The sequence below is a fragment of the Podarcis melisellensis genome (genome assembly GCF_964234715.1).
Source record: "Podarcis melisellensis genome assembly, chromosome: 7".
Lineage (NCBI taxonomy): Eukaryota > Metazoa > Chordata > Lepidosauria > Squamata > Lacertidae > Podarcis > Podarcis melisellensis.
In genome coordinates, this window is record NC_138539.1 from 715,172 (window position 1) to 727,435 (window position 12,264).

The 12,264-nt window shown below is 46.2% G+C and overlaps 1 protein-coding gene across 6 annotated transcripts in view; it reads left to right on the forward strand.

The window, feature by feature from the left end:
- The window catches only part of LOC309373975 (uncharacterized protein), a 43,188-nt gene that overhangs the window by 2,360 nt on the left and 28,564 nt on the right, over window positions 1-12,264 (forward strand). For all 6 annotated transcript variants that reach the window (XM_081918632.1, XM_081918631.1, XM_081918634.1 and 3 more), the window contains exons 3-6: window positions 93-274; window positions 2,004-2,593; window positions 3,888-4,009; window positions 5,183-5,831. In XM_081918632.1, coding sequence (XP_081774758.1) covers window positions 93-274; window positions 2,004-2,593; window positions 3,888-4,009; window positions 5,183-5,831 — 1,543 coding nt within the window. The remainder of the gene's footprint in view (window positions 1-92; window positions 275-2,003; window positions 2,594-3,887; window positions 4,010-5,182; window positions 5,832-12,264) is intronic.

Genomic DNA, 12,264 nt, shown 5'->3' on the forward strand with positions numbered 1-12,264 from the left:
GGGGAAATGGAACAGCACCTCACAGGGGTGTGGAGGGAACCGATGGGTCACTTGTGAGTGACATCGTTACAGCTCCCACCTTCCTCCAACAGCCACTCGTGGAGAGCAAAGGAAGCGGCTGCGCCTGTCCTTAGAGCCCTTTGAAAACACGAAGGAGGTGGGAGCAGAGGAGGAGAAGCAGAATGAGCCACAGCCGGTACCCAAGGCTCAGCCAAGCAGGGCGTACCTGCACTGGATCAGACTCCAGAAACGCCTCCGCCGCGCTCTGGACCTGGTACATTTCTTGGGGGAGAAGCCGGTCTGGCCAGGGGGGTCCAGGTGTGGCAGCTGTGTCTCAGTGAAATCCTCAGCACCTGGGGATCAGGAGGGGAGAGGTGCCAGGGCACCAGCCGCTCGGACCTGCTCAGAAAATGGCACCATGCACCTGTCTCAAGTATCCTCCTGCTGCTTCAGGTGTCCCAGAGATGTTTCCTGCCATTGCAAACAGGCTTTTGGAGGGGCTCACACGAACCCTCTTGTGGAAGGGAACATCCAGTGCCTTGAATGGTTATCCATTTGTACCCTATTCCTCTCTTCCTGCTCCCTGCAAATGTGCTCTGAATATCAGGGGCCAACAAGATGCCTGGGTTAGCCCTTGAGAAAGAGCCAGGTCCCTCAGGGCTCTCCTCTCCTCACCTGGGGTTCCTGGCATCTGGCCTGCAGAGGTATTTTCTGCCTCCAACAGGTGGCAGTAAAACACAGCTGTTTTGCTCTCCTTTTTCTCCATGAATGTGGCGCATCCCCTTTTAAAGAAATCTGAGTAGGTGACCATGACGGCATATTTTGGGAGTGAATTCCATTTTTAAAACTATGTGCTGCGTACTGTGGTGCCCCAGCATATTTGGGTAGTAGGGGCTGCAATCCGAACCGTATGAAGTTGAAGGAGAACGTCAGGGCCAAGCCCCCTTGGTTGTCCTGAGCTCCTCTGCCTCCTGTTCTGAGCCCCTCGCAGAAGCAGACAATATTTACTGCTCCCTTTGTGGGGCCAGCCTTAACTTGTTTTGTTCCGCCATCAAGGTGTTTCCCAGCCTCCTGATCCCCAAGAGCTCTCCAAGGTCCCTGGGACCTCACAGCTAGAGCCAGCGGCATAGCTTGCCGCTCAGGTGCTGGGTGTGGGGGCGTGTCCTCCCCAGCCAAGACCAGGCTCAGGGCAGCACACACCGGTATAAAAACAATTGATTGAAATACAACTTAAAAACAAGATTAAAATACAACATTAAAATGCAGCCTCATTTCAGTAGGAACTCAAATCCAAAACTTTTTGGGGATGAAAACGTCAAGTCTTCACCAAGGCCAACTATCCAGACTGGTCCTACGTGGGCCAGAAAAAAGTCAGGGAAGTCCCCAAATAGGAGTTCCATCACAGAAGGAGAAAGGAAAGAGGGGAAGGGGATCAAGTTGATTCCAAGCCAAAGGCCAGGTGGAACAACTCTGTTTTACAGGCCCTGCGGAAAGAAATCAGATCCCGCAGAGCCCTGGTCTCATGAGACAGAGCGTTCCACCAGGTCGGAGCCATCACTGAAAAGGCCCTGGCTCTGATTGAGGCTAATCTGACTTCCTTAGGGCCTTTAGGGTGTTGTTATTTATGGACCTTAAGTCCTCTGTGGGGCATATCGGGAGAGGCGGTAGGCAGCGTGGAACCTGCAGGCACCTAAGGCACCTCATCACTCCTAAAAAGTTTTGTGAGCCCATTTTTTTTTAATTCATTTTGTCACACACACCCACCCCCCTCAGTGATGACACCCAGGGCTGGCCGTACACCCCCTTCCTCCGCCACTGGCCTGAGCCCCTTAGGGGTCTCTGCCCATGTCCAAGGAACGGGCAGCTCCCATGAGTTGGAAGGGACCTGAGGCTCAGGCAGTGCAACACTCTGGAATAAGCGCATGCAGAGAGCGCTCCACTCGGCCCGATGCTCTTGCTGGCGGTGGGGCCAACGCTGCCTGGCCTTCGTCTTCCTCTTGCAGATGAAGAAGGAGGACTTGAAGCCCATCCACCTGAGCCACGGCCTGCAGCACCTGAGTCGCTCAGCCTTGGGCAGCCCCGTGCGGTGCGTGACGCACGATGTGCACGGGAATCGCTTTGTGGTGCTGGACTCGGAGAACAAGCTGCACTTCTTGAAGGAGGAGGGCTCCTACAAGAGCTGCCTGAAGGCCCCTGCCCCCATGGCGGGAATCCTGCACGCCTCCCTGGTCAACCAGTTTGTGGCTTGGGACGAGGGCGGCCTCCAGGTCCTGGACTCCGGCTTCCAGCTGCTCTCCCAGGTCCGCTCCGCCATGCCCATCCGATGCGGGATCTACAGCGAGAACCTGAACCGGATCGTGACCGCGGGGGACGGGAACCTGACCATCTGGGACTTCCGCTACGGCTGCCGGAGCCTGCAGTGCCGCGTGGTCCTGAGCGAGGGCCTGGGGCCCGGAGACGTCTTCTCCCACATCGCCCTGGACACCAGCAGCTTGCAGCCCCAGCGCTGCTTCACCTCCAGCACCACGGGCGCTGCGGCCTGGGATATCTCCAGTGGGAAACTCCTCTCTTTCAAGAAGGAGCTCCACAACAGGTGAGGCTCCTCCCGGGCCCCGCAGAGAACTGGTCTTCCCAGCAAGGAGAGAGGCCCCCACTGGGAACAGGATGCCCCCATGGAAGGATGGGCTTTCAGTGCTGCTCTCTTGGGCACAGAGCTGGGGCAGGTTCCTCCTTGTTCCATCTTGGACTATTTAAGGCAGCGGTTCCCAAACCTTTTTGGTCTGCCACCCACTTGGTTCTGTTAATTCATTTCCAGTGGCCCCTGCACCCTACTTTATAAAAAACATCATTTGGAGCAATGGCTTGCACAACCCACTAAGGGAGATAATTATTGCAGATTTTAATATTGTGCAGCTTGAAGCAATCGAATGCATAAAACCCTATTAGAATACAAATTGTCCGGACCCATTAATCAGATTCAAAGCTTCACTAAAACAGGTACAAAACAATGGTACCTCCAGAAAGTTGTATAAAGTGTATGTATATTCAAGCACAGGTTCTTCTTCTTAAATATATAACATAATTACAATCTGCAAAAATCAAAGCTATGTTTATTCCATAGCTTATGTGAGCCTGGATCCAGCCTAAGTCTATACAACTCCCGAGAGGGTAATTTACACCTCCTCAAAACTACCCTCCTGAGAGGGTAATTTACACCTCCTCAAAAGGAGTCAAAAGGCAACTCCCTTTCAAAAAGGCAAATTTGCAATTGAATCATGCGACCTAAGGTTAAACACTCACCTGTAAGAGCAGAGAACACCATCAGTTAATCATTAACACGCTTAGAGAGCTTCAGAATGGCCCAGTGGAATTTTCCACTGCCCACCACCCAGGCTGTGGCTAGTTTGACCCCCACCCCACCTCCATGACTGAGAAGCACCTCCACTTGACCTCCTGTGGCCCCAGCGTTATTTGTTTTTATGATTTCTTAAATTTGTTAGTCACTTTATCTTGCCCAAGGCAACCCAAAGCAACTTGAGGAGGCATTTATCCAAGGAAGCCAATGGGAAGTAGATCCCAAAGAGACGGGAGAGAGAGAGAGAATGTCTCTTTGCGCACAAAGCACAACATCCAGAATTCTCTCCCACAAGTTGTGGTGGTGACTGAACCCTGGGGCTCTGGAAAGGGTGGCAGTTCTTGGTTGGTGTCCTGCCGCTAATACCTCAGAGCCACCTGACTGAGCTGCTTTGGGAAGCGGAGGGCTGGTCTGCGTGGTCCATGGAAACATAAGACCATAGAGTGGTAGAGTTGTAAGGGATCCTGGAGACCACGCAGTCCAAGAAGGACCTGATGTAACCCGGGCTGCTCTTCTTCGTCTTCTCTCCCAGGGTGATCACAGACCTCACCTACTGCGAAGTGATCGGCTGTGCCATCACGGCCTCACGGGACACAACAATCAAGGTCTGGGACAAGAACTGGCACATTCAGATGGTCTTTGTGGGCCACACGGGTGAGCGTGGGTGCGTCACTCTCAGCCAGGATGCGGAGATACGGGCAACTGAAGAATCCCTCCCCCCAGCCGCTAGGAAGGCCTTTGGCAAGAGACCGATGCCTCTTTCCCCCTTAGGCTGGGACACACTCACATTCGCAGCACCTCTGGCTGCTGCCTCCCTCGCAGGAGTGGCGTGTCCAAGAGGGGTGCCTCATCGTCATGGGGGCAGCCCTGGCTGCAATAGCCACTCTTTCCTCCTACAGGATAGTTTTATGGCCAGAAAGTCAATGGGGGAGTTTTTCCCAACATGAAAATACAACGATGGGAGGCTGAACCTGTTGAATTTCTGCCTAGCATGCAGCTGCTAAAAGGCATAAGGGTGCCTAGCAGTTGTTGATGTTGAATGTCTCTAGGTCTTTGATAAGGTCTGCTGAGCCACTGTTGGACATTTGAATATCTATCCTGGCCAAAACATCTAGCTATATGAATTAGTACTGGGTTGTAAGTGCGGGAATGTTCACAATTTAGCAGAGTAACATTCCCCCTTTTAAACTCACAGCAGATGCGTTTGCTCACACGCTCTAAAGCTTCTATAAAAGATAAGACACGACCAGTCTTCTACAAAAGTATAAAGAGAGTTTACTCACATTCTGTTCACAGTTGGATCCCAGAAGGCAGACTTAGCTTAATGAAGTAACATACACGTGGAAACTATCTCATAAGGAGATAGTTTGTCCTCTCTTGGCGGGAGGCCAAAAGAGCATCTTTGGCTAAGCAGATGTTGCTTCTTTGATGCATGTAGTCACAGAGAGAGAGAGATGGCTGCCCTGCCCTGTGCTTTTATCATTACCTGCACAGGTGAGGCCACACCCGCCTCTAGTCACATGCAGAGGAAGTCTGTCCCAGCCCAGAAGGAAACAGGAAGTTGACCTGCTGGCTGGACAAGCATTCCTCCCCATGTGTAAACATGTTCACTCTAGGAGTGTTGTACTTGACTGCTCTTGTGCTTCACATCCCACAGTAAGGAGAACCAAGAGCTCAAAGCAGGACCAGGTGGAGCCTGCTCTCCTTCCTGCAGCTCTTCTGAAGATGCGAGAAGGCATTGATCCGCTCCTGTCTCCATCCCCACGTAGCTGTGACTGGCTTTGGCCCCCTTTGAGCTACTTGTGCCCCCCCACCTTGTGCCCCCAGGTCCGGTCGTTGCTGTGACCATCTACCCTCAGAGGCCCCTCATCTTCTCCGCCTCCCAGGACGGCACCATCCGCACCTGGAACCTCAACACCATTGACCAGGTGGACCAGGTCCATTTGTCGGATCCCGTGGAGACCCTGAAGGCCGTGACCCTTTCTCACGTCGTCTCCGTCTCCGGCTCGTCCCTGACCCTCTGGAAGATCAACAAGCTCTACTCGCTGTACACGCCCGTGGGCTGCCCCGTCCGGCGCATCAGCTGCGTCAACCTGGAGGCCCTGGGCAGCTTCCCCGTCCGCGCCCTCTGCGTCTGCCAGGACTCCACCGTGCGGATGGTGGATGCTCAGAGCGGAGTCATCATCGCCATCCTCTTCCTGGACAGCCCCCGCCAGGGTCTGGACGTGGCGTACTGCCTGCCCCGGGAGACCCTCTTTGTGCTGATGGAGGATGGGGCCGTGCTGTGGGTCAACAGCGCCCAGGACCCCATGCAGGTCAAGAAGAGCCTTCCGGGCCACACCTGGGCCTCTGCCCCCTGCTGCCTCCTGGTCTACAGCCATGTGCTGGACCCAGAGAAGGCCTATTCCCAGTGGCTGGATGTGGTGGATTGCAAAGGTTACAGGAAGCAGTGGCTGAAACTCCCGGATAAAAACAGGTAAAGCGGGTGAGATGGACGGGGCGGGACTCGGAAGAAGCCCCTCTCTTTTTTCCAATTGTTTTTAATTGGTTTTCACAACATTATAAACAAACAAACATAAATCACAGCCTTATTGAAAATTACACTTGTTAACATGACTTCCTCGCTTCCCCTTGCATATCCTTTTAACGGTTTTCCAAATCTCAGTTCTTATGAAATTTAACTTAAACATTAACATCCTTAAATCTTCACATTATGAAATTAAACATATTAAGTCATCACTTAACATAAATAAAATCCTAAGCCAATTAAGTATCTGCAAGCTGTTTTCAGTTAATTTAACTTAACATATTTATCTAAGTAATCATTAAATTTGATCCACTCTTGCTGATACTCCTCCTCCTTCTGGTCGCGAACTCTTCCGGTTAGGTTGGCTAGCTCCGAAAAATCCATCATCTTCATCTGCCATTCTTCTATCATTGGTAATTCTTGGGTTTTCCACTTTTTAGCTAACAAAATACGAGCAGCAGTTGTGGCATACAAAAATAATTTAACAACTTCCGGTCGGCGCCAGCGTTAATGGCGGTCCTTGCTTCGAGCTCCGAAGCAGGACTGCTCCGTGAGTTCGGGTCTGACCCGCTACGGCGAGCGGGGGACCCCTAAAATCACAGGCGCTGAAGCCTGTGGACAAGGAGATTCGGTGGGCACCTTTGCGCCCCCCGGTATTGTGAAAGAGCCTTTTTAAAGGCTCCGGAGCGGCACCGGGTGTGAGCGCGGTGCTGAGGATCGCAACCCAGCTCACGGAGCGAAGCCGCGTCGCCATTGACGGAGAGCGCCGATTCCTTCCTGAAACTATCGATTGGCAACAACACCCGTGAGTAAGAACGGCAAAAACAAAGTTAACGGGTCTGTTAAATTAAGAAGATTTGACTGAAAACGGGAAGGCGAAAATTAAGGAAGTCAGCCTCCCGGAACTGCACGATTGACGGAGCAATGAAAAAGATTAAGCTATATTTAAAGGGAACTTTTCTTCTTTCTTAAAATCTGTCAAACCTGACATCGGAGGGGACCTCCCCCCCTTTAGAGCGGGAGAGGGGGGGAAGAAGATTGATCTAATTTAACCTGCTAAATGAAAAGAACTTAGAAAGGGAAACTCTCCGCTGCCGATACCCCTGGCCGGGCTGCCTGAGCGGTGAGTGCCTGGAAGAGAACTGTCAAAAAACTGTGGCTACAAAGTAAGACTTTATTTGAAACAAAGTAATGGGACTTTAGGGGACAAAATCTGTAACTTTCTAAACAGCAACAAAGTAAGACTTTTGGATAGATTCCTGTTTCTGGGACTTTGCATGGCTCTTGGCTCTCCTGTTTCTTTGTTATACCTACTTGGATACAACTTCTCCCTCTAGAGGACTAAAAGAGAGATAGCTGAATCAAGGCAGGAAAGTGGGATTTTCCACTTGCAACTTTCCTGTGTGAATGACCTTGAGTTATGAGCACTCCACTGGAGGAGATATCAACAAGAAGCAAAACAAAACAAGCCCAAAAGCAAGCTCAAAAAAGAGGCTCCTTAACAGGAGCTGCAGCTGCACAGGAAAAAGGTACAACAGCATCAATGGATTCTATGACACAGGCACTGCTCAGAATAAATCAATCTTTAGAAGCACTCACTAAGCAATCAACAGAGAACTCTAAGAAACTGACAGAGTTGACAACAAGACTTGACCTGAACACAACGGCAATATCATCTAATACAGATTCTATAAATCGCTTAATTCAGGAAAGTACCGAAACAAGGAAAATAGCTGAGACTGCTAGGAGCACTGCCGAGGAAACCAAGGGAAAATTTGCGCCTATTGCAAAGAAAGTACATGAACATGATGCTGCTTTGGCACTTATGGAACTGGAGAGAAAAAGTAAGAACTTGAAATTAAGACTGGTACCAGAGGAGGAAGAGGACAATCTTGGGGAATTTCTCACAGACAAGTTTCAAGAATTTTGGACGGATGAGCTAGAAGGAGAGGAAGAGGAATTTGCAATAACTACAGCCTTCCGGATTGGCAGGAAGCAAGGCAAGAAACCAAGGGACTGTTTAATTACGTTGAGATCCAAAGAAGAAAGAGATAAAATATTGAACCTCCATTTCCAGAAGGCCTTGATTATTAAAAATTCTCAAATACAGATCTTCAAAGATATTCCTAAACACTTTTTGGAAGTCAGGGCCCAATTTAAAGTTTTAGTGGACCTACTGAAACAAAATAATATTCCATTTAGGTGGGAGTTCCCACAAGGGTTGTCCTTCAACTTCAAAGGGAAAAAAATTAAAATTAAAACAATTCAAGATAAAGAACACTTTCTGGAAAGAAACTTTGAGGATTTTCAAAAAGGAACTGTGACTGAGAGGGAAATACCGGATATAGCAAACCTGTCATTTGGACTGAACCCAGCACCGACTGACGAGGAACAAGCACTTGGAGCAGTCGGTGGAAAAGAAGCCCAGTAACAAAATGTCTCTGCAACTTCTGAGTTGGAACTGCAATGGTCTGAACCATCCCCGAAAAAGGGGTCAAGTGTTTCATATATTAAAGAAAGAACATTTAGATGTAATATGCTTGCAAGAAACTCACATTGCCAGGATACACAGAAAATTGCTGATAAACAAGAGATTAGGACTGGAATTTATTTCGTCAGATAAAGTCAAGAAAAGAGGGGTAGTGATGTACGTTAAAGAAAAACTGGAACCAAAAATCATTTTTAAGGATGAACAAGGAAGATTTCTGGCAGTGGAAATCCAAATACAAGGAGAAAAGATCTTGATTGTAGGAGTCTATGCACCTAATGAGGGGAAGGCTGAGTTCTTTAAGAAGTTGCATGAGACTTTAATGGATTTCATGGACTTAAAAATCATAATGATGGGCGATATGAACGGAGTTGTCTCCACAAACATGGACAAAGCGCAAAGACAAATAATTTCCAAGGATGGGAGATTACCAAAGACTTTTTTCGAACTGACTGACACCATGGACTTGATTGATATCTGGAGAACAAGGAACCCTCTGGAAAGAGAGGGGACCTTCTTCTCTGAAGCAAAAATGACGTGGACCAGGATTGACCAAATATGGATTTCCAGTAATCTGGCACCAAGGGTTAAAAAAACAGAAATCTGCCCAAAAACCTGCTCCGACCATAATGCAATAAGGATGGAAATGAAATTGACAACAGCTGGAACCTTCAGATGGAGAATGAATGACACCCTATTTGGAGATGAAGCAATTTATAAAAAGGCCCAAAAGACATTGAAAGACTACTTCGAGGTAAACTTGAGATCAGATGTGGAAAAAAGAATAATATGGGACGCCAGCAAGGCCGTGATGCGTGGTTTCCTAATCCAGCAGAACTCTATAAAGAGGAAAAAACAGAATGAGAAGAAGGAAAAAATCTGGAAACAAATGAAAGAAGGAGAGAAGAAATTGAGATCTAAACCTAAGTCTCAGGAGATTTTAAGAGAAATAAAGTATTACCAGACCCAATATATGGAACTGATAAATCAAGAAATAGAATGGAAAATAAAACAAATGAGGCAAAAGACTTTTGAGTCAGCAGACAAATGTGGGAAACTGCTGTCATGGCAATTGAAAAAGAGGCAAAAGTTGAATACGGTGACATCCCTCGAGGTAGATGGGAAGTTTATTAGTAAACCAAATGAGATCAGCAATTGTTTTCAAAGTTTTTTTAAGAAATTGTATTCACAATGGCCAAAGAATGAAGAAGAGATAGAAGAATTTATTAAAAAATATGGACTGCCAAAGATTACGGAAAATAATAAAAGGATTTTGAATGAGAAAATTACAGATCAAGAAATAGAGGGTGCCATCCAGGGTATGCAACTGGGAAAATCACCAGGACCAGATGGGCTGACCGCGAGATACTATAAAGCATTGAAGGAATGGCTAATACAACCATTGAAAGAAGTGTGTAATCAAATTTTGGAGGGGAAAAAGGCCCCCGAATCGTGGAAGGAAGCATTCATCTCACTTATACCGAAAACAGAAACTGAGAAACATCAAGTTAAGAACTACCGCCCTATTTCACTTTTAAATGTGGATTATAAAATTTTTGCAGACATTTTAGCAAAAAGATTTTTAAAAGTGCTATTGGAGGAGATTCATAAGGACCAAACAGGCTTTCTCCCAGGGAGACATATGTCAGACAATGTGAGGAACATTATAGACATTTTGGAACTCCTAGAGATGAACATAAATAGAAAAGCAGTTCTGATTTTCGTGGATGCGGAGAAAGCCTTTGACAACATTTGTTGGAGCTTTAAGAAGAAGAATCTCCAAGGGATGGGGGTAGGACAAAAATTTGAAAATGGTATAGGTGCAATATATTCTGAGCAAAAGGCTAAATTAATTGTGAATGGTATGGTTATGGACGAGATCCCAATAGAAAAAGGGACACGACAGGGATGTCCAATATCCCCCCTACTGTTTATATCGGTCCTGGAGGTATTGTTAAATATGATTAGAAGGGACCAGCTGGTTGAAGGGATACAGCTCGGAGCTAAACAATACAAGTTAAGAGCATTCGCAGATGACTTAGTTTTGACCTTGCAAAAACCAGAAGCCAGTACAAAAAGGGTATTAGAGCTTATTGAAAGATTTGGTCAAGTGGCAGGTTTTAAATTAAACAAACAGAAGACAAAGGTGCTGGGAAAAAATTTAACGATGGGGGAAAAAGATAGTTTTCAAAGGGAAACGGGTTTGGAAATAACAAAAAAAGTGAAATATCTGGGGGTGAATTTAATATCTAAAAATGTGAATCTGTTTAAAGATAATTATGAGAAATGTTGGTTGGAAGTGAAGAAAGATCTTGACATATGGTCTAGGTTGAGACTCTCCTTGTTAGGCCGAATTGCTGTTATCAAGATGAACGTACTGCCGAGATTGTTGTTTTTGTTCCAGACATTGCAAATTTTGGACAAGATGGACTGTTTCAAGAAGTGGCAGAAAGATATATCTAATTTTGTCTGGCAGGGCAAAAAACCCAGAATAAAATTTAAGATTTTGACTGACTCAAAGGATAGAGGGGGCTTTGCCCTGCCGGACTTAAGACTTTATTATGAGGCAGCAGCTTTTTGCTGGCTGAAACAATGGCTACTTCTTGAGAATACAGATGTCTTAGATCTGGAAGGATATGATAACAACTTTGGCTGGCATGCATATTTGTGGTATGACAAGGTAAAGGTTCATAGAGGTTTTAAAAACCATATTGTCAGAAAAGCACTATACAATGTATGGAACCGTTATAAAGACTTGTTGGAAAATAAAAACCCCAGGTGGTTGTCACCCATGGAAGCCAAGGCGGTAAAAAAACTTAATATGGACCCAGATTGGCCAAAATATTGTGAAATTATAGAATATGATGGTGAAAAGCCTAAATTACTGAGCTTCGAGAAATTAAAACCTAAAGTTCGAGATTGGTTACATTATCATCAGATCAATGAGACGTTTAAGCAAGACAGGAAACTAGGATTTCAGAAGGAGAGGTCAAAGTTAGAAACAGAGTTATTGGAACCCAATACTAAGAACCTGTCCAGAATGTATAATTTGCTGCTGAAATGGAACACCCAAGATGAAACAGTAAAATCAGCAATGATTAAGTGGGCACAAGATATCGGTCATGATATTATGTTTGCAGACTGGGAATGGTTATGGACCACAGGTATTAAATTTACGGCATGTAGTGCCTTAAAAGAGAACATAATGAAAATGATCTATAGGTGGTACATGACCCCAGCCAAGCTTGCAAAGATATATCATTTGCCCAATAACAAGTGCTGGAAATGTAATGAATGCGAAGGAACTTTCTATCATCTTTGGTGGACCTGCCCAAGAATTAAGGCCTACTGGGAAATGATCTATAATGAAATCAAGAAAGTCCTTAAGTGGACATTTGTAAAGAAGCCGGAGGCCTTTCTTCTGGGCATGGTCGGCCAAACGATTCCAAGGAAAGACAGAACTTTTTTTATGTATGCAACCACGGCAGCAAGAATTTTATTAGCAAAGTATTGGAAGACTCAAGAACTACCTACTCTGGAAGAATGGCAGACCAAGGTGATTGAATTTATGGGACTAGCAGAGATGACCGGCAGAATCCGTGACCAGAGGAGAGAGACGGTGGAAGAGGATTGGAAAAAATTTAAAGTTTATCTTAAGAACTCTTGTAAAATTTCGGAATGTTAAGATGTCAAGGGTTATGAATTAGAGAATTATAGCTGTTAAAGTTTAAACTTAAGAAAATTTAAAGAAAGTTATTTTATTAAAATTGAAAGAAGGATTGCTAAAAACTATTCTAAAAATAAGGGTGCAGTGAAGGGAAGGTTTGGGGAAGTCGTGTATGTTTGTTTGTATGTTTTTTCTTTTTCTTTTCTTGGTTATGTTGTTATTCTTTA